The sequence below is a fragment of the Tympanuchus pallidicinctus genome, unplaced genomic scaffold (assembly GCF_026119805.1).
Source record: "Tympanuchus pallidicinctus isolate F22 unplaced genomic scaffold, pur_lepc_1.0 scaffold15, whole genome shotgun sequence".
NCBI classification, from domain to species: domain Eukaryota; kingdom Metazoa; phylum Chordata; class Aves; order Galliformes; family Phasianidae; genus Tympanuchus; species Tympanuchus pallidicinctus.
This window is the reverse complement of record NW_026294669.1, coordinates 14554094-14581512: the sequence shown is the minus strand read 5'-3', so window position 1 is coordinate 14581512 and position 27419 is coordinate 14554094. Positions and strand designations below refer to the sequence as shown.

The 27419-nt window shown below is 52.0% G+C and overlaps 3 protein-coding genes across 6 annotated transcripts in view; 1 reads left to right on the top strand and 2 right to left on the bottom strand.

Moving 5' to 3' along the window:
- USP37 (ubiquitin specific peptidase 37) overlaps positions 1-13687 on the top strand; it is a 30683-nt gene extending 16996 nt beyond the window's left edge. Inside the window, exons 18-25 of one of the 2 annotated variants that reach the window (XR_008204915.1) lie at positions 1722-1974; positions 4329-4495; positions 6206-6266; positions 7568-7683; positions 8729-8798; positions 9170-9308; positions 10101-10542; positions 12893-13687. Coding sequence is in view for 1 of the 2 variants with exons in the window: in XM_052676268.1 (XP_052532228.1) it covers positions 1722-1974; positions 4329-4495; positions 6206-6266; positions 7568-7683; positions 8729-8798; positions 9170-9308; positions 10101-10188 (894 nt within the window). In the remaining variant the exon portion in view is untranslated. Of the gene's footprint in view, positions 1-1721; positions 1975-4328; positions 4496-6205; positions 6267-7567; positions 7684-8728; positions 8799-9169; positions 9309-10100; positions 12320-12892 lie in introns of those variants that run through there. The other variant, XM_052676268.1, reaches the window with a different exon arrangement.
- Positions 13688-14003: 316 nt separating this feature from the next.
- Positions 14004-19973, bottom strand: VIL1 (villin 1). 3 transcript variants are annotated; one of them, XM_052675700.1, is made up of 20 exons: positions 19874-19973; positions 19171-19269; positions 19017-19091; positions 18729-18925; positions 18229-18337; positions 17995-18105; positions 17713-17915; positions 17151-17229; positions 16928-17026; positions 16683-16836; positions 16493-16593; positions 16248-16385; positions 15926-16084; positions 15673-15852; positions 15437-15582; positions 15200-15344; positions 14774-14962; positions 14605-14673; positions 14267-14404; positions 14004-14190 (listed from the first exon to the last, which is right to left on the bottom strand). In XM_052675700.1, the coding sequence occupies exons 1-20, from the start codon at positions 19967-19969 to the stop codon at positions 14077-14079; spliced, it is 2601 nt and encodes an 866-aa protein (XP_052531660.1). In that variant the 5' UTR covers positions 19970-19973; the 3' UTR covers positions 14004-14076. The 3 variants fall into 3 exon arrangements, with proteins under 3 accessions (XP_052531660.1, XP_052531662.1, XP_052531661.1); XM_052675702.1 differs by having other exon boundaries at positions 19171-19253; positions 19874-19946; XM_052675701.1 differs by having other exon boundaries at positions 19171-19283; positions 19874-19943.
- A 1739-nt stretch (positions 19974-21712) lies between these two features.
- CTDSP1 (CTD small phosphatase 1) lies at positions 21713-25700 on the bottom strand. The gene is made up of 7 exons (XM_052675703.1): positions 25582-25700; positions 24352-24503; positions 24069-24170; positions 23925-23981; positions 23451-23543; positions 22932-23117; positions 21713-22842 (listed from the first exon to the last, which is right to left on the bottom strand). Exons 1-7 carry the CDS (start codon positions 25646-25648, stop codon positions 22714-22716), a joined length of 786 nt encoding a protein of 261 aa, XP_052531663.1. The 5' UTR covers positions 25649-25700; the 3' UTR covers positions 21713-22713.
- Positions 25701-27419: the final 1719 nt, after the last annotated feature.

Genomic DNA, 27419 nt, shown 5'->3' with positions numbered 1-27419 from the left:
TGAGCAGCCATCTGCTATTGTGTCATGGTTTAACCACACTGTCCTGGGAGGACCTGGTCCTGGGTCTTGGTGTGGCATCACTGCTACTGCTGAGCTACTATCAGGATGCTTCTCTTTGCAGCTGTTAGGGATGGTCGTGTACCCATGCATGGCACTGCACAAAAGCAGTCCTGCCATGTAGGAGAGAACGGCTGGGATACACGATGTTGGGCTCTAGGTGCAAACAGCAGTTACCTGGCTAATAAGGGCAAAGCTGTGATTTTTGGCTCTGCAGGTGAAGTAGTATTTTTAAGTGCTTTTCGAATACATCTATTTAAAGCGGCCTGAATTAGAGCCCAAGCTGCTTAAAATCCACACAAATGAATTGTAATGGAAAAGCTGTATTCAAATAATGCACTGTTGTTGCCAAGTCTTTAAAGTCCAGCCACTGAATTAGTGATGGCTGTTGTTGCAGTCCCTGGAACCAAAGTTTGCATGAAGAGCTAAATCAGTATTGACAGTAGTGGTCTACAGGTGCAGAGAGGAATCAGAAAGCTTAGAGTTGCAGGTACTCTGATTTTCCTATTCAGTGCACAAATAAAATGGGAGGAAAAGGACTAAAAGCTGTCCGTTCTGATTGTTGGAGCCGGTGGTGACTCAAACAAGCAACTTGGTTGGGTAATTCACTTGCTAATCTGGTTTGATAAGGCAGTTTTTACACAAAGAGTTTGTACTATAAAAGCAGTCTTACTCATCAAAAGTTTATTGTATGTAAGTAAAAAAAAAAAGCAGCAGTGCGATGGATTCTTGTTCATTTTAATGAAGTTCTGAGTTGCATCCAAATGAAATTTGGAGTAAGACCTGGATAAATTCATAAATAATAATTAGAAAACTGTGGTTTGTAATGTACAAATGCAAATATATACATACACGCAAATATGGTAAGTAGTATAATCATTTAAATATGTAGGCATAGAGGCTAGCCTCCTGATTAAACACCTGATATCACAATGATGAAAATGCCTACACTGGTTATAAATCAGTATGGCTTTGGAGTTGATGAGCATCTGTTTTAGGAAAATAAGTACAAAACAGCATAACAATAGAAGAAGTCAGATCAGGAGTATTTTCCTTTCTCCTGATTTAAGGCCATTTTGTTCTCCTTAGGAAATGATGTTTCCCCACTATCCTGATCTTTTCTTGACTTGCTGAGCGCTGTGTTGTTTCCCTTACCCACTTGTGATTTCTTACGGCAAGTCTGCACTGCCATACCTAATTCTAATTCTACTTTGTAGCTGCCTGATTTCAGTTCCTGTTTTTCCATCCTTTCTACAAGTTCCATTCAGGTACCCCTTCATCCTGCTGTGTTAATAAACTTGCAGTTTTGCTACTTCTGCCCTTGGGATTTTAGCACTGACTTGCCAGAGGCTTGCAGATTCATCAGCAGCCAAAGGTAGAACATGCGTTAAAGGAAATGGGAAGAGTTGCCTTGGCTGTATTAATCCACAGGGCCTGTAAAAACTGGTTGTAGTTGATATTCAAATATTGTTCCTTGAAGTGAAGGTAGCTGCAAAGGTTGTGTCTCCATTGAGACTCACAGAACTGCCTGTTTGATCTTGACAGAGCCAAATTCCCACATCCTGGAGTTACACAATAGTAATAATAAATCCACATGGAAGTGTAAGGCTGGTGTTGCATAGCTGTTCGTTCAAGTTTTTAATCATAACTCCGTTCATATCTAGAGTTCAAAACGAAGTAAAATGGAGGGTGATAAACCTGAGCTGGGCAATGCTGGTTTTGATGGGATGAGTGAAGATGAGCTGCTAGCAGCTGTCTTAGAGATCAGCAAAAGGGAAGCTTCTCTGTCTCTGAGCCATGATGAGGATAAGCCCACAAGCAGCCCAGACACTGGGTTTGGAGATGATGAAATTCAGGAGTTGCCTGAAAACCTGGAAACGATGGAGACAGAAAAACCCAAAGCGCCATCAGAATCAGGTAAGGCAAGGTAACTGCCTTAATTTTGCTGTGATGGACTAAAGCAAGTTACTGGTAGCAGTGAGCTGGTAATATTTGAGGGCAGAAGCCAGATGCAAGCATACTGCTGGAACTGTCTGAATTTCTCAGAGTTTTCTCATAGTTTCACAGTACATAAAGCTTGTAAGAAAATACGTTTTGCCATTTCAGTGAATTACATGGCAGTCACTGCTGTGATAAAGGTAGGTTGTCTTCAGAGTTCATTGCCATCTTTTTCCCTCCTGATTACTGCGCACTTTCACTCCCTGCCTTACCAGACAATTCAAATTATGAAGATTTGGCAGTGTCTGGGCCCTCATCCTCTGTAATCAGCAAGTGGTTACATCTCTGCAGCCTGGGCAGTGTGGTAGCAGCGTTCAGATTGCTGAAGTTTAAGGATGATGTCTGCATTGTGTGAGACCAGAATGCTTTTGTTAATGCAGTTATTTTTTTCACTAGTTGCTACTGAATTTAGCTCATCTCTGTTTTTTCTGTTGTAATACTCTGAGTGAGAGTAGTGAGCCTAGGAGACTCAGCATGCAAATGTTTAGCCTCTGACCCAAAAACATGGTTAAGTACAGGAAGACTCTTTGATCTCCTTGTGGGGAAATTGTAGCACGCGCACACTTAATTCTCCTTCAGCTGTGAGATACGTGTTTTCTTGCGAATGTTTAATGCCACTAGCCAGGAAAAAACAGGAAAACAACATCCTTTCCTTCTCCTCACAGAGCCAAGAGGTTAGGCGTTAACAAAAATACTGTTCAGAACATCAAGCTTGGTAAGAATTGTCCAGTGAAACAACTTTTATGTTGGAAGTTGGTCTCTAAGAAAACCAGATGTGCAACAGCCTTGCTTGTGCTCAACTTCACATACTTTGTTGCTATGGTTGTGAAAGGCAGCTATGAAAGCCTGACAGCATAAACGTCTCTTCAGGTTTTCCTTGAAAGGTGTAATGCAATTATTTGAAGGCTGTGACATTTAAGCAGAAAGTGTGTTCAGTAAGCATCTGTAATTTCTGATTAAGAACTCAGTTAAACACGTAGCATTGAATTTGCCTTTCTGTGTTTGTGTATGGTCAAAAACACAAGTACTGTTCAAACCGTAAGGTTTGGCATTCAAATGAGATGTGTATCTTTGTATTTCAAGTTAGTGGTTATGGCAGCTGAGTGTAACACCTAATGAGTTCACAGCCCTATGTTCTATTTAAAGGAAGCTCAAAGGCAAAGGATGCCTTGCTTTATCAAACAAAGTGATTCTAAACTTTAAAGATTTAACTTTGTCCAGTCTTTTTTTTCTTTTTTATTAGTAGTAATCTTTTTTCTTGTAAACATTGAATTGTTTGTGGTGCTTTAAAAAGAAACAAAAAAACAGACCCTGGCAAGTTTAAGTAGAACAGATGTCTCTTCTGCTACAAGATCCTGAAATTAAATCAAGTGTTTCTTACAGTAGAAATCTTCAAAGATCATGTAATAAATTCTGTTTTGTTATTCATCTTAAGAGGATTAGACTGATGGATTATAGTTCTGGTTCTAGTGGTCTCACGTGTAAGAGGTCATAGCTAGTAAGACTCTGTCTTGTGTAATCCTTGCCAGTAACTAATGAACAGATGTTGAAGTCTGCATAGGGCAAAACTCTGAAGTTTTGTATGTTGCTGCATGATGGCTTTTGGAGCAGGTCCTAATTTTTTCAGCTGCAAGCAAATGGGAGAATGAAGTTGTCTTGCAGTGAGATGAGATGTGTGCAGTGGTTGAATGTGCACTGCAGGAATAGTCTAAAAACAAAAAATAAAACCAAACACCTGACTTCTGACATGCTGTTTACTTTGAAGTTCAATTGTGACGCTTTAATCTTCTTGCACTTTTAAAGATTTAGGCAGTGTTCACAAGGCTGAATTCTTACCTGAAATAGAAGCTGACAAATTGAAAGAGTGCTTGGGTCTTGTTTCCCATCTCTTGTAGTACTCTGAGGTATAATATGCAATGCAAACCTATTTATTTATTTATTTTAATTTTTGGTTACTTCTGGAGAAATTCAGGTGTCAGCTTTGTGACTGTAGGAACCTAGTGGTATGTGACATCTTCCTTTTAGTTGAAGTTGCTGTTTGAGTAAGCATAAAAGAAGAGGATGGTTTCAGGGATTAATGAAATGCTTCATCTTGCACCTCTTAAAATTACAAGACACCTTTTTCTGGGGATTTTTCAAACTGTTGACATTTGTGTTTTGTTGGTTGTTTTCTTTTTTTATGGCTGAGATCTCCTTGTCAATAGATGTCACTGTGCTGCAGGGATTGTGGTTACAAACCCGGGGAAGCATAACTGTACTTTGTGATCCTTCAGGTCCTGCCAATTTCACTGAGATAACTAAAGATTTCGATGAGAATAAGGAAAACAAAACTCCGGAAGGCTCCCAGGGAGAGGTTGACTGGCTGCAGCAGTACGATATGGAGAGAGAGAGGGAAGAACAAGAACTTCAGCAAGCACTGGCTCAGAGCCTTCAAGAACAAGTAAGAAATAATTTGCACTGTCAAGTTACTTCCCCAGCATTGGAAAGCTGATGGCTGAAGAAAACCTTGTTCACACAGCAACTGAAAGCGGATTCTGCGCTGTGTTTGAGAGAATCTGATGTTCTAGCTTCACTCCTAGCACTGGGTAGATTTAGGCATAGTTTTGTATGTACTTCAGGAACCATACTGTATCACAGACGTACAGATTTCTCCAAGCTCTCTGAGCATATTTATACATAGAGCTGTGACATTATATAAACACAGTGATAAACTGAAGTCTCACTAGCTCTCACATAATGCTCACAGGCTCACCTCTAGCTTCCCTGGATTGCCTGGAAGCCCTGCAGCACATTCTGCCAAGAGTCAAAGTGAAAGAAACAGGTTTTAAAGCAAAAGCTGGGGATGGCCTTACCAGCTTAAAGATGTGCCTCGTTTGGTACGTTGGTTCTGTTGATTATTGGTAGGAAATGCACAGAAAAGTGTATGGGAGCAGAGCAATGATGTGATGCTTTTCTGTTGTAAGTTGGAAAAAGGATCTCCAATAATTCAGTCTAAAACCAGTCCTTTAAAGAGGACTTGGAAAAAAATGGAATCTTGGATTGTATGCTAACAATCTGTGTTCCACTTGATTTACAAGACTTGTAACTGTTTTCTACATGCTTAACTGCCCTGAGGAAGAAGTAAACACTTTGTCAGATCTGTCTTTAAATAGATAGCCTTGCCTGCTCTCTTTAATAGTAAAGCTGTCATGGTTTTCCTTATGAGATCTGATATTTCCATGGCTCCTGGATTTTCTCTCCCATTCCTCATTATAAGGTGCTTGTTGGTATGTTCTGTGCCAGATGTAGCATTGATTCAGTACCACTGAGTAGTTTGGTGAATTTCCTCAATTGCTTTAGAAAAAGTGAGATAAAAGCCCTCATGTTAATAACGTAAAACTGCCATTTGTATGTTGCTCTGCTATGATTCTGAAGTGAAAATCTGCTATACTAATTGAATCAGGCATGAAAATGTGGTTATCTTGGTTTGAAACATGTAGTGAGGGCTTTGCATTCAGGTGCACGAAAAGCATTCAAGGACTGAATTAAGAAGCCAGCCCAGTAAGTGTTACTGTAGCTGCAGCTCTGTGCAGCTCTGTGCTTTTGAGAGTGCTGGGAGGAGCAGGAGCACCATGCTATTTGAAAAAGTTGGAAGGACTTGTTGACAGACTCGTTTTTGCATCCTGCCTTTGTGAATTACACCTGTTACACAGAGCACTGTCTCTACTTTCCAATGGCCAGAAGATAATAAAATTTGTCCAAGTTTAACAACTCCGTCTACGCTTGGTTTTGGACAGAAATCTAAACTTTGCTCCAGTGTGAGGAGCTTTGTGTGTGACAGCTTTCCTTAGCAAAGGGTTGCAAATTCATTCAGATGCTTTTCAAATTAATGATCCACTGAAAGTGTTTGGTGTTAGTGAGGGCTTGCTCTGCTGCATACCAAGCTTTAGGAGCTTTGACAAGCCTTAATGAAGGTTTGTCCCAGGTTCTGTTGGATGAGAACATTGGACTCTTGCTGGTTGCAAACACTTCTTCACACGAAACCTTTAATTTACAGTGTCAGGTTTGTTGTAGAAACCAGAGCAGCACAGTTTCAATGGAAAAAGAGCACCATAAGAATTTTAAACAGTGAACTGTCTCAGTAAGCTAAGTTTTGTTCTCTTCCCATCAGGAGGCACGAGAACAAAAAGAGGATGATGACCTTAAGCGAGCTACGGAATTAAGTCTACAAGGTGAAGCTTATTTAACTTTTTCCAGTATGTTGCTTTTGAAGGAAAATAGACCTGTCTGTATGAGTGCAGCTCTTGACTCCAAGACAGCTGGGATTTCAGGCCCTTTTGATGTGTGCTTAGTTGTAGTTGGCTTTGCTCGGGTCTCTTGTTCTCAGTTGTGGAAGCAACTGGCAGGAAAAAACTAAAATAAAAAATAACCTATTCTTCTGAGTTTTTAGTATGATATGTGTGTGTATACATACACAATATATACACAGTTCCATGGTCCATTCTTATAAGAATATATATATTCTTGTATATAAGAATGGACCATGGAATTGTGTTCCCAGAAACCAACATGGCTGTAGTCACAATCTAAGGATCATCAAGTTTCCGTTGGTATTTTAGAGCACGTTAATGCATTGGCTTTGCTCAAGAAAATAAGTACCCTATCTGTCTGACACAGAGGGGGAGGGTAGATAGACCCTGCTTCAAGGTCCCAGGGAGTGGAGGGGTACCCGATATACGGTCTGTCCTTCCTAAATGCAGACTGTGATGAGCCTCAGGTGCTGCTTATCATCTGTGTAGGGCTGGCAGGTGAGTGATTTCATGCAACCTGGCAGGGCAAAGCTTAACGGAGAGGAAATTCCTACTCTAAAAAGGGAGTGGGAATAGTAATGAAGCATTGTGGTAAGGTGCTCTTAGATATTTGGACAGCTTGAAAAGCCCTCAGTGATTACCAGATGAATTTATCTGCTTCTGAGGAGCAATAAGTGCTGATGTCTTTCTTCAAAACAATAAAAAAGTCAGTCGTGAGCAGTGTCTTGTTAATCACAGCTCCTCACCCACCCGGCACTTTGCAGCTTTAACTCAGCTGTTGAAAGCGCGGCCACTTCTCCTAATGAGCGCTGTGCAAACCCTCGCATTAGTCGGGTGGCTGCAGAATCCCAGGAAGTTAGGAACAGTGTGTACAGGGAGCTGTGTGCCTTCCGGCTCTTTGCAAAGCGCTGCCTGCGTTCTGCTCAGCCAAGCAAACTGGAAGTTCCTGTGGTGAGCTGCCTTGTTACCACTGAAAACAATGAAAAGATGCCTGCTGCCAGCAGCAGCGATTGGATGCCAGTTTCAATTGAAAAATGTACTTTGTTAATGCAATTATAGTTTAAAACTGTAATTCATAGGTTCTCCTTGTCCAGCTTGTAGTTCCCTGACCCAACTGGCCCTGCTGCTCTCGGGTTTGGGTCTGGCTTCCTGCTCTGGAGCGAACCGGGTGTTTTCCGGGTGTTTGGATTCTCACGCAGTGTTGTTGTTTCTGTGCTGTTTAGAGTTTAACAGCTCTCTCCTGGACAGCGTTGGCTCTGATGAGGACTCTGGGAATGAGGATGTGCTTGACATGGAGTACTCAGAAGCTGAAGCAGAAGAGCTGAAAAGAAACGCTGAGGTGTGGTCTCTGATTCCAGATGTTAACTGAGAAATACAGCCCCTTCTTTGCCATAGGCTCAGCGTTAGATGGTTTTAAAGAGTTCCTTCCTGATGAAAAGGGAGAAGATAGAAAAATACTCAACAATAAGGGTCTGTTCTATTCTGTTTTTAAAATTAAAAAAAAAGTGGCTGCAGAGAGACTCCTCTGAGCATCTCTAAGGTATGGGTAATGATGAAAAGGAAACAGTAATTTTACATGGGCAGTGTTCTAGTGGATGGAGCTCTGGACTCCATGCAGCAGTGCCTGTGCCTCCCTTCTGGGAGAAGGCTGCGTGAAGTGACAAAGGTTAAGACTTATAACTGAACTTACCTTGAATAGTTCTTATTTTCTTACAATTCTTCACTAATTTTCTTAAACCAAGAATGGAGTTTTAAAGCGTTGCCAGTGAACTGCATCAATCAGGTATCCTGGTCTGAGAGCTTGAAGCAGTAATTACTGAAAGCCAGTCTGCATCATTTAGTTTTTTGTTCAGTGAACAGGCAGAGTGTGTCTCTTGCATGCAGGGAGGGCACTGCCTGCTGATATTGCAGGTGCAGGGTGAGAGTCTGAGCCCCATATCTGGTATTAGCTATTAAATTTGTATATTGTTATCCTTTATCAAGGATAAAGCTTTAATATTTCAGATGTAAATGTGCTGTTCCCTTTTTGCTTATCTGTGTTTATTTGGTGGATTGATTCTGACATCAGTGGAAGCTGCTTAGGAAGTGGTTGTTTAGAGAACTTTGTGGAGTAGAGCTCATGTCAGCATCTGTTCTGAGGTCAGAGTGACTGCTTTGCTTTTTTTTTTTTTTTTGGCTTTTTTTTTCTTGCTTGCTCAAGGATAAAATTAAAGTCAGGAGCTTTTCCCCACTTGAAGGACTCTTCCATTGGTGTGAGCCAGGGTGTCTGTTGCTGTAATCCTTATGTAGCCAAAGCCCCTATCTCAGGTATAAATCACCGTGTCCATAGGTTACGTGGGACAAAAGTAAATACTTAAACTCTTTAATTGGACCTTTGTTTTTAGACAGGAGAGCTGCCTCACTCCTATCGCCTCATCAGCATTGTCAGCCACATTGGAAGCACATCATCTTCAGGTAAAAGACACTGTTTTATTTGTCTCTTATTGAGATTAAAAATCTGCAAGACAAAATTACTATATCAGGGTTATTTGTAGAGAGGAGTTTGGTCTGCAGGAGCAGACAAAATAAAAAAGCAGCTCTTTAATTGTGGGTTGCTGGCAGTGAAGTGGGGTGAGGGTGTCACTGTGCCTATCTGAGGCTTCTGGGCTCAGTGCTGGCTATGGGATCTGTGGCATTGCTGGTGCTTATCACTAGCTCACTGGCCAGCAAAGGCAGAGCATGCAGGGTCTTAGGGATGTTTTAGCATTTTAAATCTGACGTGGGTTGTCTGAGCAAACCAGCTTACTGGCTGAAGTGCAGCATGAAAAGTGTTCTGTGTCTTCAAGGTCACTATATCAGCGATGTCTATGATATCAAGAAGCAGTCCTGGTTCACCTACAATGATCTGGAGGTGTCTAGAACTTTAGAAGCCACTGTCCAGTGTGACAGAGACCGGAGTGGCTACATCTTCTTCTACATGCACAAGTAGGTGGCCTGGGGCATTCTGGTACTGCTTGTGATAGCAGACCTCTGTTCTGCTTTGATGGGGTGAGGAGTGTCTCTGTATGTGGGTCAGAAGACATTAGTCAAAATGTTACGCAGGAATGACAAATTAGTTCAGATTAGAAATAAGTTCATTATTAATATTGCATGTCACTAGCGTACAGTATTTTAACAAGGAACCTTAAATCATCTTTTGAAAAGCTGAATTTGGTGTTTCAGCCGTTCATTATTTGCACCAAGAATCACAGTGGAGTTTGGATTTTGTCCTTACTTGCTGTAAGATTTGTAAATGCCCTTATCCATGCTTCTAGTGGTTGTGTTGCTGCAGCCATGGTCATCTCAGGACATGAGCAAGATGAGATTTGTAGATAGAAGTAATACTTTATCAGGCACACAACTGAGGAAGGGCTTTTGTAACTCGGTTTGCTCCCTCTATGTGTTTTCTGGTCCCTGTAGTAAAAGATACTACATTATCTCTGCAGACTGCGTCTTGTGTTCCTTCAGATCCTATTACTAGCCTAGACTTACTTTAACTGTTGTTACTGTTCTGTGGGGCTTACCAGTGGTCTTATTCATTGTAACAAATGGAAAGAAAATGCTTGGGGATTCAAGGAGCCTTTCTGAGAAATGCCAGATAAGACACCTTTCTCTACCGAGCACTGTGACGCTTGAGCTTTGTGGATTAAATCCAGTTGCTGATTCCCTCGGGGCTGCCTCGCGTAGCAGTTGCTTGCTGCACGTGAGTTTCACTGTTGCTCTTCCTCTGTGTTTTAGGGATATCTTCGATGAATTACTAGAAACAGAGAAAAGTGCACAGCCACTTAGCGTGGAAGTAGGCAGATCGATCCGTCAGCCGCTGTGAGGAGTCCAACACCTCGTGCCTCTTGAGGAGCACAGGAAATCCTGAACTTGTGCCAGACGTGCAGGAGTAACAAACAGCTCAGGGCCAAAACAACAGACACATGGTAGAAATACGGATGCTCACATTTTGCACAACCATCTGTGCAAGTCTTCGGCCCGACCCACAGTCGTCAACCTTGACATCCCGGAGCGATGCTCCTGTGGTGAAGTTTTTATTGTTCCTCAAACGATTTTGTCAGCATGGAGCCTTAAAGAGTTGCATCAAGCCACGAGACTACAGCTGCTCACAGACTGATTTAAAAGGAAAAACGTGCAAAAAGAGACTCATCTTCAAAAGCCCATTCACCGGCCAGATGTGAGTGGGGAAGATTTACATATCACTTGGCTCTTTTTTGTTGGGTTGTTTTGGTTTTTTTTCCTTCTCCAAAACCGGTTTAAGCAATAGATTCTGTTAGCTGGTGTGTGTTGTGTTGGTGATTTTCACTGGCAGCCCAGCTCCCAGGGTAAGCTCTCAGCAGTCATCTCACTGTGCAGTCGCTGAGCTGATGTGTTTTGACATTGGTGGGTTTGTAAGCTCTCTGCTGGTGACGTGCAGTTCCAGGAAACAAACTCTTGGTGCTGTGGAATGTATTGCATACCTGGTGGCAGCTCTGTCTCTTTGATGCCATTCACCGTCATCCTCCTTTAGTGGTGAGATTATACATGTGATTTATTTTACAAGCATTATTATTTGATTGTGTTCTCTTTGCTACATTGTTGTGTAAGTTTGGGGAAGAGAGGTGTGCAGTGTTCCTCGCTGAAGTTATGTTGCTTAGGGCTTGCTTTGATGTAACTGACCCAAGCTGCTGGGTGACACCTGGAGCAGGTGGAGAACAGGAGCTGAACCACAGCTGCTTTTTCATCTTGCCTCATTCTGTGCAGCCGAGAATCGTCGTGAAATGGAAACGATGGGAAGAAGGCAGGGCCTGCAGCGCCTTGCTTGCCACTCTTAGCTTGAACCGTGGTCTTTCTTTGGTCTTCCCTCATCCCAGGTGCAGAAAAAGGGATTCCACTGCAGCTCTGTGGCTGTTCTTACTGAGGAGTGCAGAGTGCTCCAGCTGTGTGACTAAAGCAGGTGGAAAGCTTTCAGGAAGCTTGTGTTCAGTGCTAACAGAACAGTTTGGGAACATGTTTAATGAGGCTAGCTCCAAGATACTCATTTTAGAGCTTGTTTCAGCAGGGAGAAAAAAATGCCTATCGACTTTTTTTTTTTTTTTTTTTTTTTTTAGCACCTTGGCACTTATTTAGCAGGGGCAGATGTTTCCTTTTGCTGGCATCTACTTACTTCAGAGAAACTGTTGCTATTAAGCAGAGTAGTTGATCTTGTTTTGGCCTCTAGCTCTGTTTTTTGCAGCTTGAGTTTTAGAGGTGAAAGACTTCTTTTAAAAAAAAAAAAAAAACACACAGAAAATACACTTTTTTTTTTTGCTGTCAAGATAGTTTCCGGGTTTTTTAAACTATTGTTAGGAGTTTCTCAGGAATAAATCAGCTGAAGCAAAGCAGGCAGAACCATCTGTGCATAACTGACAGCAGGCACCTCTTCTCGTGGGCACTTCCGTACCAGGGATCGTCCCAGTGGGCTGTTATGGGGTGCTGCTTCAGTGACCTCTCCTCCCCTCCGTGTGCAGCAGTGAGGGGCAGCAGTGACAGCCCTTTAGGGAGTGAAAAGCCCCAGTGACCTCCTGGTCCCTGCATTAGGTGGGCACGGCCAGGGTGAAATCTTTGTGGTTTCAAAGGGAGGAGTGAATGTTTGGTTGTAACCACAAGCTTGTGAGATGCAGCCGAAGCAGTGTATGTGTTAACTTATTACAAAGCATTATACTTTTCTATTGTTAGTCCTGATTTTGGTAGGATTCTGGGTGATGGGAAGATGAGGTGAGGCACGAGGTATCCTTTGAACCCATCGCTCCGGCCCCTGGACAAGGGATGATTTGCTCCATCCAGGAGGCAGATGTTTTCCCCAATTTCCTATGCTAGTGCTGTACATGACTAATGGTGTTCCTGTAGGATCAGCAGTCAGCTCTCCTTTCTCAGGACGGTTCTGAAGGCACTGTGCTCCGTTTAATTTATAATAAAAGCAAACATTGCCCAAATTCCCAATGCGCTAACTTTTGTTTAAAACCGTTTTTTGCTTGGAATGAGGTGAGAAGGCTGATGCTTGAATCCAGCAGTCCATGTTCCATGAAAACAAAGTCCTTGTTTATTATTGTAGCCAGAAAGAATTTGCAAACATCTGTGAATTACTTCAAGCTTTTTTTGGCACATGGCGGCGTGGTGGCATGTCACCCTGGCAGCAGGGGCTGCAGAGCCTCTTCCTTGCTGCTGCTGAGCGGTGGGGGATGGGGGGTGAGCAGGCCTCTGTGCTCAGACCTTACTGGCACAGCAGAACACTCAGCTTCTCCCTGTCCTGGCTTGTAAGTGGGTAGAGAATCTCAGTGGCAGTCCCCTAATGTGTGCAGGCTTCTGGCGTGGGCTGCTCCAGAGAGGAAATGACTTTAGAGCCCTGCAAATGCTCCCAGCCCTTAGCACAACAGCAGCTGCTTGTGCAGGCACTTTGCTGCCAGGGCATAGGGCTCTTTGGTGCTGAGTGGGGATGGATCAGGACTGACTGTGTGCAGAAGTGACAGGTCTGACATGTTACAAACCCTTCTTTGGCTTTTCCTCAGCTCTGCAGAATTGTGGTTAAACATTGACCTGCTCCTGAATCAGCTTAGGGTAGTCAAAATGTGATTCAGCACGCAAACCCAAGGAACTGCCATCTTGCTTTTCCTCCCTCCCTGCATTGTATGACTGCGATGATCCACGTTTGCTCCTCTGATAGATGTGAGAACGCTCGTGTCGGTGGACCGGAGCCTGTGCAGAGCAAGGACTGACTGGAGCAGCTTCATGAGGAGCAGGGCTCTGAAGCTTGTGACTGTGCCATCACCTTCCATTTCTGCTCAGCACTGATGATAAATGCCTGCTCACCTTCCCTCCCATCCTGTGCAGCACAGTAACTGGGGTGCATGTCCAGCACACTGCCCGCAGCAGTCAGCATTGCTGCACTTCACCCTGACACCAGGCGTGTGGGGACTGTGTGCTGCGGTGATGGAGGAGTTGAGGAGACTGGGAAGAACTCAACTGTTCTGTTTTCTTTTCATGGAGCTAAGTATCCCTGTAACTGCCTGCCAAAGAGAGATAAAGGAGTGTGGGACCCCAGTGCTGCTGGGGTGCTGAGGGATGTGCAGCTGAGGACCTGCTGCAGAGCCACCCCATCCCAGGGTTGGTATCTGCCTGCTTGCAGCCTGACTTCTGGTTCTTTACACTGTTGATGTGGAGCAGCTTTTCTCTGTGTTTTAGCAGACCTGTTCCTCTCTTATTCTTTACAGATTTTGCTCATGTTTCCCTCCCCCTGCCTTTTAAACAATGTGTAGATAGATTTTTTTTTTTTTTTTGTGAAATTAAAACCTTTATTAGCCCTCTTTTGGTTTGAAATCTTATTGCTGCCTGTCCCAGTCCATCTGACAGCACTCTAAAACCCTTGTAGGGCATGGGCTGCACCCCCCGTCGCTGCCTCTGTGACTCTGCTCCCCTATTGCCCCCCCCGGGCCCTGCCCCATGCCTGCTGTCCCTGTGCTTCCCGTGCCATGGCTTGTCGCTTTTACCTTTGATACTGCCAACTATTTACTGAGTTTTATGCATGAGTTCACTGATAACAGAGGGAGTGCCCTGGGGCTGTGTATGAGACCTTTAGTCCTGAGCTGCAGGTGCTGGGGTGGGCAGAGAAGCACACAAAGCCCCATTCCAAATCCATTTTATTTAGTAAAAATAATGTGCTTGCTTGGGATGGCTGTGGGCTGAGCCTCCCCTCCTAGAAGAGTCCTTTCTCCTTCTTGAGATTCTGCTGTTTCCACAAGGGCAAATTGGCAAAGGCAGAGCGGGTCATACCAAAAACAGCCATGAAGTCCTCGTCGGAGAGGTGATTCTGGAGAAGGAGGAGCCTGAGCTCAAGCCACAGGGCTTCCCCCAGCCATGGCCTCCCCGAGCCCCCCCCAGCTCACCTCCTTCCTGCTGGGATCCACGCCCCGGGGCAGGTCCTCAGCTGCAGTGTTCACCAGCACATCCAATGGTAAGATCTCCAGCTTGGTGGGGACGAGTGTGGTGGTGGCTGTGAAGATCTCATTCTTGGAAGTGAGCCCCTGGTGGGGAGGGACAAGGTCACATAATGAACAGCTACCAGGCTGCCTTCTAGGGGACTGACACCTTTGTCCCTTCACGTGAAAATGCTCTTGCAGCTTCTTGTGCCGCCTGCCAAAGGCACCAGTAATCTCTTCCCCTGCTGCTGTGCCATGTGTTACTCAGGGTCCCCTCTTGTCCCAACTCTTCCTGTGACACTCACTGACACAAGGTGCCCAATGCTGGCGTTGTCCCCCAGCTCAGCTTTCAGCTCATCATAGGATTTCTTGTCCTGCAGGAACAGATTTGCTCAGCTGGGGCTACATCCAGCCAGTCTTGTCCCCATCTCCAGAAGTCTCCTCGCTACTTCCAGCCCCCAGCCCCTGACTCACGTTCCAATAGAGGGGATCCCAGGCCATGAACCAGCCGGTAAAAGTGGGGGGCTCGTAGCCCTGCTTCACCACGATGATGGGGGTGTCGAGGTCACGGCTGCCAGGGTGGCTCTGCAGGTACTCCTGTGCTGTCACTGCTGCAGACTCCTTCTCTGACTCATTGGCACCTTTCCCGATCCAGAAGAAAATCTGCAATGGGGCCACCATGTCCAGCACTGGGCTGGCCCTTCACCGGTGGCTGGGGACACAGAGTCTGTCCCCAAGGATGGGTGCTGGGAGCCCATCCTCAATGAAAACCATGTGGATTGGGTTTCCATGCTCCCATCCCACCACCTCCGGTTGCTGCAGGTCCTTCATCCTGTTGGGGACATAAGCTTGTCCGCAACAGGACAAGTCCTTCTATCCCCCCTTCTATTCCCTGCACACCTGGTCCCAAGTGTCCAGCAGGTAAACGTCATTCTCATCCAGATCATCCTGGGTGAAGTCGACAATCTCAGTGGCCAAGAACCTGCCTGTCTTGTTGGAGCATTCAAAGAGCCGGGGTGGCACAGAGAGATTCTCCTCCTGTAGCCTGGTGGGGAGACATGGTTGCGATGGCAACTGGCCAAGGAACTGGGGGCACTAGGAGAATCCATTGAGGGGCTGGGGACACAGAGCTCGTACCTCTTGCTGTTGGCATAGCTGGTCTTGCCGCCCAGAGCTACCCAGAACTCAGCTGGCTCCTGCCCTTCAGCGACCACCAGTTTTTCAGTCTTGGAGATGATGTCGGCCACCATCTTGCCCATCTCACGCTCATCCCCGCTGCAGCCCTACAGTGTGAGCGGCACAGCTCCAGCACTGAGCCCACCCCAACCCCTGGAGGACAAGGAGGAGGAGGAGCTGGTCGAGGCCGTACCCACCTTCCCATACCAGAGGTAGCAGCAGCCGGGTGTCTTGAGCACAAAGACATCATTGGAGTTGAGAGAAGCAGCTCGAACGGGTGTTTCGAAGGCCTTGGTGTTGTACTCATTGGTGCCGTGCACGTGGAAGAGCCGAGTGGAGGATGCTGGCTCCGTGTTCCCTGCCCTCGAGGAGCCATTCTGGGGACGGTGGGGATAGGAAGAGGTCACACAGCCACCAGTTTGCCCACCCTGCCACCAGCCCCGTGCTCACCTCGTACACCACCATCTTGCCCTTGAAGATGGCCATCAGGTGGGCCGGCTCCTTGCCCATGGTGACGCGCACCTGCACGGGCTCGTTGTTGTACTTCTGGTCCAGGATAACAGCTTGGTAGGCCGAGGCGGCCAGCTCATCCGTACTGGCATGGCGGCCCTGCGTCAGGACATTCTCTCTTTGGGAATGTAGGCGGGATGGGAAGGCCGTGGAGGGGCAGGGGATGACCCACAGGGGATTTGTGCATGGGGCCATCTGGTGGGTAGCCCTGTCCTGCACTGTCCCGCTGAGGATGAGCCCTGGGTAGGGGACAGGGACTCACCTGCCAGATGTAGATGATGCGGTTCACCTTGGGCCCCACGTAGTAGGTGTAGAGCACCAGGTAGCAGTCCCCGCCGTAGAAATGGCCCAACCACCGCTTCTCCACAGGCACCAGCTCCCCGTTCTCCACCCGCCAGACCTGGTGGGATGGTGTCACACTGCGTTCCTGGCCCCACAGCACCTGCACTCCCATGGCATCTTCCAGCGTGGCGCACGGATTCATTCCACCTCCTTCCCACAGCCTACCTCTGCCTCCCCAGATCCATCATCCACCATCTTCTGCTGGGCAGCCACTTCAGGCTTGGCGTGCATTGTGGTGGCATCAAACTTCACCTGCTCCACCTTGGCTGCAGGGAAGAGTGAGGACTGAGCCAGGCTTGGGGACCCCCTTCAGCATCCCTCCAGACCTCTGGGACCAGCACCTTGTGGCACTCACCCACTTTGCCCACAGTATGGGTCTTGCCCAGCCCACTGGTTTGGTTGGGAACAGTCCATTTTTGGAAGAGCTGCCTGAAGAGAGCGGACTCAGACCCATCATTTTCTGTCTCCACACTGGTGCTGGACGGGTAATTCTTGGCTTTGATGAAGCCCTGAGGGGAGCCAGATCCAGTACCTGGACATGGAGTACCCAGTCTCTCTCCTCGGGGACAACAAACCCAAACCACCACCCCAAGCACTCACCAGGGCCCTGCTCATTGCCTGCTGCTTCTCCTCCTTGCTGGCATTCTTTCCCTTCCACACAAAGATCTTGAGACCAGCTTGATCAAGGATGTAGCAGTCCTGGGAGGGGGGGAGGACAGCAGACATTAAACCTTAGGGTAGCTTCGATCTTTCAAAAGGCACTCGGGTGGGCACTTGAGTTAAAGCTGCCAAGGAAAATGGGCACTGCTCTTGAGCATCTCACCTCATGCTGGAGCATGTCTTGAGTCAAGGGGCGAATTGCTATCTCTTGTATGACCAGGTTCCCACTGGCATCAGAGACACTGGTGGACACAGAGAGAGGAGAGAAAGGTGGAAACAGTTCTGAAAAACATCTTCCCCAGCGCCACATGGGGGTGGTGGGCGCAGCTCCATTTCCATCTCTATCTCCATCACTTTCTTTGCCATCATCTCCATCCCCACTGCCACCCCAAACATGGAAGAGCTGGTGAGGGACAAGGGGATGTTAGATCGGATGGGGGCAGTCAGCTCTACTGGGGACATGCCTCTGGGTTAGAAAGCATCCGTGACATTTGCATGAGCATCTCTATACTAGCTGTTAGGTACCAACCCCTTTGGCACTGGGGGATCCCAGCGCTCCTACACCCAAAGGACCTGTCCCTCTGTGCTGGCTTCATCCCTTCTCCCTTGCCATCCATAGGGATGGGACTTGTGAGACTCCCTGCTGCCAACGTCATGGTATCACCCTGACACCTCACACCCGTACAAGATGCCTCCATAGATACAGCCCATCCCCAGCAACTCACTGGTACAGCTTGAGGGCACTGTTGAGCGCCTGGTGCACTTGGTCATCGGCTGTGGCTGCCTTGATGTTCTTCTTCTCCCCCAGCACATGTGTCAGGACCTGCATCAGCTCAGGTGAGGCCCCCTCATCCTCACCTTCCACCACACCAACCTTCGCACGTCCCGCACGCTCTCGGTCCCGAATGTCCTTGGCCAGGGTCATCGCCTGCACCCAGGGAAAGGATCAGAACGGTGAGGTCCCAGCATGGGGGCTGGAGGCACCGAGCAGCCGGATCCCGCCATACCCCCAGCCTCTCGGCACGATTGCTCTCAGGGCCGTTCCACTGGATGATGAGCTGGCCAAGGTCCAGCAGGAAGACATCACCCAGGTTGAAGCTTTTCCAGCTCATCTCCACCTGCAGCAGGACAGAGTGGGTCAGGCACACACAGCCTCCCTGCTCAGCAACCCTCCCACCAGGGTCTGCACTGCTCCCCATTCTGCTTGGGGCTTTGTGGGGTGACCACATCCCCTGTCTCACCTCTGCAGCCACCACATTCTTCTTGCCCTTCACATGCAGCAGGCGCTGGACGTTGTAGGTGTTGGTCTCCACGTGCTTCATGCCTGAGGCAACCCCACCCTGCTTATAGCTGAGAGGACATGGATATGACATAAGCCTTGGGCCACGCTTCCCACTCCAGCAAGGATCTTCTCCTGCCCATATGCACGGCAACCACTAACATTATTAGTATGAGTAAGTGACAGAGTGAGACAGAATCCAGGCCAACATCCTCCCTTCCCAGAGTAGAGATCTTCCCATGGAGTCATAAAATCTTTAGGGTTGGAAAGACCTCTAAGATCATCCAATCCAACCATCAACCCATCCCCTCCAAACCACGAAACCATGTCACTCACAATGTGACATCTATCCTTTTCTTGATGCAGAGGGAGCCTTCCCATTGCCACTGTCACAGAGACCCTTCTGGCAAGGCAGGAAGGATACCCATGGCAAGCAACAGAACACCCATGTTGGCAACTTACATGAGTCCCTGCTTGAAGTACGCACGAAACGTTTCGCTCTCATGGCCCTGGACCTCACGGTGCTGCACAGCCACAGAGCCCAGATGCTCGTCCATCTGCGTGGTGTAGATGGCGGCTGCCCCCTGCTCGTCTTGACTTGAGTTCTTACCCAGCCAGTAGTGGATGTTGTAGCTGAAGCTGCTCCCGGTCTTACGTGTCTGCAGGATGGGGAACCCGCTAGGAGCCGTGCACCCTGTGTCCCCAGGTCTGGGGCACCCCACAGCACCCCAAGTCCCTACACAGCCCTACCGACAGCAGCACATAGCAATCCCCCTCGTAGAAGTTGCCATAGCTTTTAGTGGGCACTGGCACCATCTCCATGTTCTGTAGGAAGAAGGTACATGTGAGCAGGGCAGCCCGCAGGGGTCCTAAACCCAAAGCCTCCCACATCCACAGGACCCACCTCGATTCTCCATATCTGGATGCCCGGCGTGGTCTTGTCCAGCTTCCCGGTGACCTTTTTGCTGAGCTCCACCATGGTGCTGGCTGCAGGCAGGGGGACCTGTTGCCAGCACCCTTGTTAGGGTTAACAGCAGGCAGCCTCATTAAGAGCTGGGCTGCAGCCATCTGCTGTCCTGCAGCCAGCCAGGCAGTCAACCCCCCTGAAGCCATGGGGGGTGAATGGCGGCTGTGGACACGTGAGCAGGGTGCAACCCCTCCCTGGTGGTGAGTGGGGGTCCTGGGCCATGCCAGGTGTGTAAGGGAGCAGGTAACCGTGGTGTCCTGCTGTCCACATGTTCCCATATCCTCCCCTGCTTCCTGGGCACAGGGCCAGGCTTTGTGAGCCATTCCTCCTCCTGCAAAGCCACACCTGGGTGACACTTCAATGGCCCTTCTCCCTTTGTCCCTGCTCACGGCATGGGCATCACATCCTACATGGGTGTGTATGCACATCCATGGATGCGCAGCCTCCACGACCCCAACACCACATGCCCTGTGCTGCATTGCTGGGCCACGTCCTCCTCCCGATCCCCCCACCGCCTCTGAGCCCCAATGAGACAGAGCCCCTTGTGAACCCCAGCAGGTCTCTTCTCCCCACCCCCATCCCAGTGCCACCTACAGCACTGGCACTGGGATGTGCTGTCCCCTCATCCCCAGCCCCTCACCTTCCCCGCAGAGCTGAGCACAAGGTGCGTGTACCTAGGGGAAGTGCTGGGGTGCCAGCAGAGAAGAGACCTTTGTCCCCAGCTGTCCCAGCCCATGTTCACCATATAAGGGCAGGAAGAACCTTGAGTCAAGGTCCCCACATCCCTCAAGGTTCCCCCTCAGAGCCCCATTACTCTCAGGGTAATGACACCTGGGTGGCACCCACTTCCCATGGCACTGAGCCACCACGATACCCAACCCACACATGGGGAGGGGACAGGCAGGTCCCAGTGGCCATGTCCCCATGGGAGATGGGGACCGAGCAGGCTGCAGAGATGCTCCCAATCCCAGCCATGGGGGATCCAAAGCAACCAAAACCTATGGGGCCATGTTGGAGCCACCTGCAATGGCTCCAACTACATAGAAAGGTGCAATTGTCCCATTTGTCCTACCCAGCATGGGCCTGCCAGCATGGGGTGGATCCCACCTGCAACTACCCACTTTCTGTTTCATTCCATGGCTTCTCTGTGTGCCAAGGCATCACCAGCCTGGTGCTGGGGATCCCCATGGGTTGGATTGGACGTGGCCAGAGGTCCCTCAATTGGAGCAGAGAGTGGCCAGAGAGAGGACACCTTGGGGACTAGGGACTCTCCGGGATAGTCAGAATGCAGTTGTTCTGAAACTCCTCCAGCAACAATTGGTGTTCTGAGGCTGAGCTATTCCTAGCCCTTTCATCCTTGCCCTTTTCCACCCTAATTCTGCCTGATAGCATTTGGGTGGCTCTGGAGGTGCAGGAGGGGCTGTGGAACGCTGGCACCAAGGCGTCACCTATCCCACACTTATCACAGCATTGTCACAGCATGATTGCCCCCACCCTGCTGAGCCAGCACTGTGCCACCAGCGGCACCCTGTGCCCTTGCAGCCCCAGGGATCACCAAAGGGATAGTGATGGCTCAGCCACCCAACAAGAGACTCCCGAGGCCAAGGAGGTGGGCTCCCCAACATCTTCTATCCCCCCAAATCCTCCCACCCCACAGTGCAGTCCCACACCAGTGCCCCCTTACCTGGGTGCGCAGCCCCCGCTTGCTGCCCGTGTCCCGTTGGTGTGGCACAAGGGACAGCAGCAGTGAGCCCCTTCCTCGGGCCCCACGCAGGGCCACTAACGAACTCAGCAATTAGCACAGCTACCGGGGAGGAGGACAGAGGCTTCATTAAGGAGGAGAGGCGTGAGGCCAAAGAGGGCACTAGTGGCTGTGCTGGGGAGGCACCCAAACCCCTGTTATGCCCTCCCCCCGAGTGCTGGAGGCTCTGGTACCTTAATGAGTATGGGAGCACCCACAGTCCCCCGCAGCACCCAATGAGACCCAAGCAGGAGTCCCTGCAGTGGGCGTATGCATTGCACATGGGGCTTGCACACACCTATGTACAGCAGAGAGGTGTGCACGATGCACACCTGCATGCACACACAGACCACGATTGCATACACCTGTGCACACACACAGCTCAGCACAGCCCATTTCCAGGAGGGTTGGACAGCTTTAATCACACCAAGGCACTTACTGGTCCCCAGCCCCCCCCGCCCCACGCCCCCAACTCCAGCCCCCCTCCCCCCGCACACCCAGGGGCGCACCCATGGGTGCTGGCTGATGTGGCCAATAAAGTGCTGAGTGGGACCCCGCTGCAGGAGCAGGGTGCAGGGTGGGGGGCATAGGCAGAGCAGGGGGGGCCCTCACCCTGGCCCCCAGCGTTTGGAGAAGGGCAGCACCGCAGGGGCCGGACGGACAGTAACGGAGAGTTAAAAAGCCCTCCCCCAAAAGATTCCCCCATTCCCTGGCACAGCGGTAAAAAGGCACCCTTGATTATTTGGGAGACCGTTGCTTCTCTCCCCTTAAAAATATATCATTGTCCATAGATTGACTCTAAAAGATATGCTCTCCCTCCATTTAAAAGTCCGCCCCCCTCCCTGAGAGCCCTCCATCCCCTCGAGGCTGGGAGACCACGGCAAGGGGGAGGGGGGCAGGGTTCATGTAAGGCCATGGAGAGGTGGGGGGTGGGACATTATATTAAGGCTTCTATGGGCCACCCCCATTGGGAGTCACAGCCTTTGGTGACACTGAGAAGGGATGGGGATAGAGGGCGTGTGGCCCCCCCACAAGGCAGGGGAACCCTGCTGGTGAGTGGAGTGGCCCCATTGCCATGGAGGCACTGTGGGAGGGGAGTGGGGGTTTGAGGCCACCAGAATTCCCACCCCCGTGGGAAGAAAGTGAGGTTGGAGGGGGTGATTTTGTATCCCTTCCCCAGGCACCTCTATTGCAGGGGGGACACATACAGACATGGCGTCCCAAGGCACATGGAGGCATTGAAAACCAGGGGCTCAGCCTCCCCAAAATGCACCTCTGGAGGTGGGGAGGGGGCACCAGAAGGCACAAAGGGGTGTGTGGAGTGGTGCCTCCCCAAAGTTATCAGCTGCACAGCAGGCAGAGCTGGGGGCACGGCAGTGACACCAAGACCAATGGGACCCAAACTTGGGCTGCCAGTCTCCCCATTGGACTAAGACTGTGGGGACCAGGTTCCCCCAAAAGGCAGTGGAAAGCAGCAGCTGCTTAACTCCCCTCCCCACTGCAGGGGATGCAGAGGGGAAAAGGACCTGAGAACCATTTTGGGGAGGGGGGGGCAGCGAGAGGACGGGACCCCTCCAAACATGTCCCCAGCGGGTCACCCCGGGCACCCCTTCTGCGTGGAGCACCCACCATGACCATTGCAGCGGGGAACGGGAAGGTGATGGGGGGACACCGGGAACCCCGCAGCCCCCCAGTGATGCTGCCACAGGGCCACCACTGCCGGCCACGCTGGGGCACCACTAGCTGTTAGTCCGCTGCTTCTTGAGCACTGTGTAAACGTCATCCACTTTGCTGAGTCTCTCGAAGAAGGGCAGCAGGTCCAGCAGCTCCGTGTCTGCCATGTTGTCGAACCACGAGGCCACCGGCACCTGCGGGCACAGCCACTGGCTCAGGACCTCGCGTCCCTCGTAGCCCCATTGCGCCACCACCCAGACCACCCCCCCCACGGGGTACGTACAGCGTTGTCGGGGTGGAAGATGTAGGAGGCGGGCGAGTTGTCCACGATGATGATGCGGCGCAGGTCGCGGCCCAGGCGGCTCAGGTCTTTCACGTAGTTGCCCCGGTGGAAGACGCAGGACTCGCGGAAGAGCCGGGCACGGAACGCCCCCCATTTATCCAGCAGGTCGGCCACGGGGTCCGCATACTGCGAGGAGAGGGGAGGTCAGCAGGTGGGCAAAGGGAATCGAGGTGGCTGTCAAGGTTCAGTGGTCCCCTTGGGTGGTTGGGCAAGGGAGACAAACGGTGGCCAAAGTCCGGTGGTCCCAAGGTCAGTGGGTGGTTGGCCAAGGGGGACCCAGCGGGGCCCATGGGTGGTCACCAAAAGGGACCACTGACATCCAGCATCCAGAGGTGCCCATGGGTTTGTCACCAAGGGCCAGAGGTGGACAAAGGTCCAGTGATGCCACAGGTTTGCGGCTGCAGGGGACTCATGGTGCCCAAGGAAGGGGACAACAGGGTAACTGGAGCTGCCACTCACCTTGGCCAGGCTGGCGGTGAAGAGCACACACTCAAACAGCTCTCCCATGCGCTGCAGGAACTCGTCCACATGCGGCCGCTTCAGCACATACACCTACAGGCACAGGCACTGAGGGACCCAGCGGCACATAACCCTAACCCTACGGGGGTTGCCAGCACCACCCCCCTGTGACCACTGTGGTGGAGCCCCACACCACAAAGGGCACCACGTCCTGACCCCGGTCAGCAGCAGGGAGGAGACGTGCCCTGTGCTGGAATGAGGGGACACCGCTTGCTGACAGTCAGGGGGGTGCCCGCTATCCCTGGCATCTCCAGGGTGAAGCGTTGGGCGGGCTCCGGAGCCAAGTAACCTAGAACAGGCTGACTGTCAGATCACAGCCTATCCTGGATTACTTGAACCCAGCGCCAGCCTCTTTGGGGGGCACCCCACCTGACCCCCAAACTCCTCCCAAGCCCTCACTGCACAGCCCCATACCTGGTGCATGATACCATCAATTTCCACCGGAATGATGAAGTCAGCGTTGTTCACCGGCTGCAGAGAGCACAGCAGAGTCAGCGTGGGGTAGGGGGCTCCCATGGCCCATAAACCTCCCTTCCACCCCAATAGGGGTGCTCCCACCTTGAAGGAGCTGTGCACCAGTGTCTCATCCAGGTCGATGACCACACACAGCTTGCTGGCATCTTGAGGCTTGATCTCGGGCAGGAGGTGCTTGACCGCAGCCTGCAGCAGGGGGGCACAGCCAGGGGGTCGGTGGGGGGGCGAGGGGCACCCTCTTCCCTTCTGCCTTGTGCCCAGGTCAGGCAGCAGTGTCTCCTTCTTTAGTTACAGGGGGCTGGGGCACGGTGATCGAGTGCCCCTGGATCCGCCCCCATTTTGGGGTAGGAGTTCTGGAAGGGGGTACCTTGGGCACGGTGCCATTCTCCTCCACCAGCAGTGGGGCATTGTTATTGACGGAGAAGGGCTCAGCATCATCGTGGCACAGGCAGCAGAAGAGGGACTGGAGGATGCTGCGGCCCCGAGGCTTCTTGGCAGCGGCCGGGGGGCTCTGGGCACCTGCGGGATTGGGGAGCACAATAGGGGTTGGGCACCACCAGGATCCTACAATAGCTGCCCTCTGCTGAAGCTGGGGGGGAGCTCCTCGAGGTGGGCAACCCCCCGAGGGGTGCTGAGACCCCACGGACACGCGTGGGTTGTGCTGTAGGAGGGGCCGACCCAAAGGGGAGGGGCCTAGCCATCTTTCTTCCCGCCTCCCCGCCAACTGTTCGGCTTGCTCATTGGCTGGTGCAAACGACCCGGAGGCGAGGAGCCAATCGCGGTGAAGCACACCCCGCTGGGTGCCGTTTCCTGAGCCCCCATTGGTGGATCGCAGGGAAACTGAGGCACGGACACCTTCAGCGCGGCCGGATCCTGCCCCAGCCCGAGCCCGAGGGTCGGGAGCGGGGCAGGGATGCTGCCGGGGAATGGGACGGCTGCCGACCCTCATGGATCTGCTCCTCCGAGACTCGCAGGGCCCTGGGAGCCCCCACAGTGGGGCAGGGGCTGCCCCCCCTGCGATCCCACGCCGGGACGCCACGGAGCCGCGTCCCTCCGTGCCTCAGATTCCCCGCGGCGCTTCCCCCGCCCCGCTCTCCCCGAATCACCCCAGGAGGGACGCAGACGGGGAATGACGCGTGGAGCAGTGCAGACGAAACCCCCTTCCCGTGTCCCCGCGGCCCCGTCCCGGTGCACGCAGCCCCGCGGGGCCGCACTCCAGCTGAGGCCAACCGCAACTCATCACACACTCCGCGCCCGTCGCCGCGCACGGGGAGAGAGGGGGGGGGCACGTGGGGGACCCTGAGCAACGCGGAGCAAAGGGTCTGACCCTTGGCCCTATAGGAAACAGGGCGGGTGGGGGAAGGCTGGGCTGTCACCGTGCACCCCATAGTGCCATGCAGCGAGAAGAGGGGGAGGTTCGGGGGGGGGGGGGGAGGGAGGGGGGTGAACGCACAGCGGCGGCGGGGGCCGAGGAGCGATTTTCCAGATTTAGCCCCCCCGACCCTCCCCTAAAGCAAAACCCACAGAGGGAGGAAGGGAGGAGGAGGGGATGTGGGGGGGTCCCGATGCCGGATTATTTATAGGAGGGGGGCATTACCTTTCTCCTGCAGCGGGGCGGTCACCTCCTCCTTGCTAACCTGGGTGATGATGGACTGGTGGTCCATGGGGGGGAGGGGGAGGGGGGGGCAGGAGCGCGGAGCTGCCCCCCCCCGGCTCGGCCCCCCGGGGAAAGGGGGGGGGGGGGGGGGGGCGGGAGGGGCGCGGGGCGGGGAGGGGGGGGCGGGCGGCGGGCGCGGGGCGGCGGGCGCGGGCGCGGGGAGCGGCGGAGGAAACTTTGTTACAACATGGAGTTTCCTCCGCACGGTTTTTTGCTACAAACATGGAACCCGGACGCGGTTTCAAGGAACCCCTTAAAAGGGCAATGCCAACTCCGTAACCCAAACCCGCTTCCCCCCCCCCTTCACACCACCGTCCCCATCCGGCTCACGCCCCGTGTAGGAGGAGCAGGGGGTCGCCACTGCCCGCACGTTTCGGGGGTCTCGAGGTGCTGGAAGTCCCCTCCGCAGATCCCTCACCCACCGCCGCACAGCCCCGCTCCCTCTGCCACCACTTTGTCCCCACCCCTCAGCAGCTGCCGAGGATGCACCGCTGCGGTTTTCTTTCCCTCCCCGACAATCCGCAGGGAACTCGGGGTCACTCCACGAGGACGCGCCGTGGGGTGTCCCCGTTTGTCCCCCTCCAACCCGGACCGGTGGCGACGCCCGTGGGTCCCAGCTGTCCCCTGTCTGAGTCTGGGGTGCGCTCCGGTGGGCTCGGGAGCAAAGCCGCGTCCCTGCGCGGTGCCACCACCGACCACACGGAGACATCGAGGGGAAAAATCCCCCCATCCTGCAGGGCTGGCATCTGTGATAGCAGGCAGTGCTGCCCCCGTGCCCTGAGGCTGCGATGTCCCCTGTCCCCGAAGAGGAAGAGGAAAGAAGCGGCCGTGCTTCCTCCGGGCCCTATTTCGGGCCGGATCCCGCCGCTGTCGCTGTCCTTTTCCGTACGGGGATGCTGAAGCTCTGGGGCCCACAGGGGCACACGCAGAGGCCGCACGCGCTGCCCGCTCTGTGATCCCGCACGAGGAGGAAGGCCTCGCGGTGCGGTGACAGCTGGTGGCCCTGGTGATCGCGGCGCCGGCCCCAGCACGACGAAGCTCGGCTTCTAATTAACTAATTAATGCAATTAGCGAGGCTCCGAGGCCAGGCTGGGAGTCAAGCACTCGAAGTATCAAGCATCCCTCCAGCCGCCTGCACGCTCGGGTACAGAGTGGGGGCTGGGAACAGGATGGGGACATGGCCTCATGCTGCATGTGTCACCGTCCCCATAAGGACCACAGCGTCTCCGCAAGGACCTCTCTGTCCCCACGAGGACCAGGCTGTGCCTCAGGCTCTTAGAGAACCATCTGCGACAGCCGCCCCCTACTCTAACCCTAACCCTGCCACGAGCTCAGCCGCCCTTGGGACACGCCGTCCCCTGCTGTCCCTATGCTCTCAGAGCCCCTCCGTGCCCCCGAGTCTCTCTGCCCTCCCCACTCCATGCAAGGGATGCCCCTCGCGCGGCCCCGAGGCCGTGGGAGGAGGATGGGGGGACGGGACACACGGGGACACCCTCGACCGGCGGTGGGCCCCACCGGCCCGGCTCCTCCTTCAAGCAGCACACAGCCGGGCCAACGCGGAGGGGGGTGGGGGGAGAGGCACCGCCCCACCCGCGCTGCCATCGCCCTTTTAAGGAAGGGGAAATTCTTCACATAAACAAGCGCGGTGCCCGGAGCGGGGGGGGGGGGAACTTTACCCGAGGGGAGCTTTGGCGGGTGGGTCTGGGGGAGGGGGGGGGAGGCAGGCGGCTGGACCCCAAATAGCGCCTAGCCCTCAGTGTCATTTGGGAAGGGGGGAC

Bases quoted from the DNA above. Each gene is read 5' to 3' on its own strand.
- CTDSP1 (XM_052675703.1), bottom strand. From the start codon at position 25,648: ATGGACCACCAGTCCATCATCACCCAGGTTAGCAAGGAGGAGGTGACC. The intron at 23,544-23,924 runs GTATGGGGCTGT...CTGTGCCTGTAG, and splicing joins TTGATGGTATCATGCACCAG to GTGTATGTGCTGAAGCGGCC. The intron at 22,843-22,931 runs GTACGTACCCCG...CTGTGCCCGCAG, and splicing joins TCTTCCACCCCGACAACGCT to GTGCCGGTGGCCTCGTGGTT.
- VIL1 (XM_052675700.1), bottom strand. From the start codon at position 19,969: ATGGGCTGGGACAGCTGGGGACAAAGGTCTCTTCTCTGCTGGCACCCC. The intron at 18,926-19,016 runs GTAGGGCTGTGT...CCCATCCTGCAG, and splicing joins ATTGCTATGTGCTGCTGTCG to ACACGTAAGACCGGGAGCAG. The intron at 15,853-15,925 runs GTGAGCACGGGG...CACCGTCCCCAG, and splicing joins GCAAGATGGTGGTGTACGAG to AATGGCTCCTCGAGGGCAGG.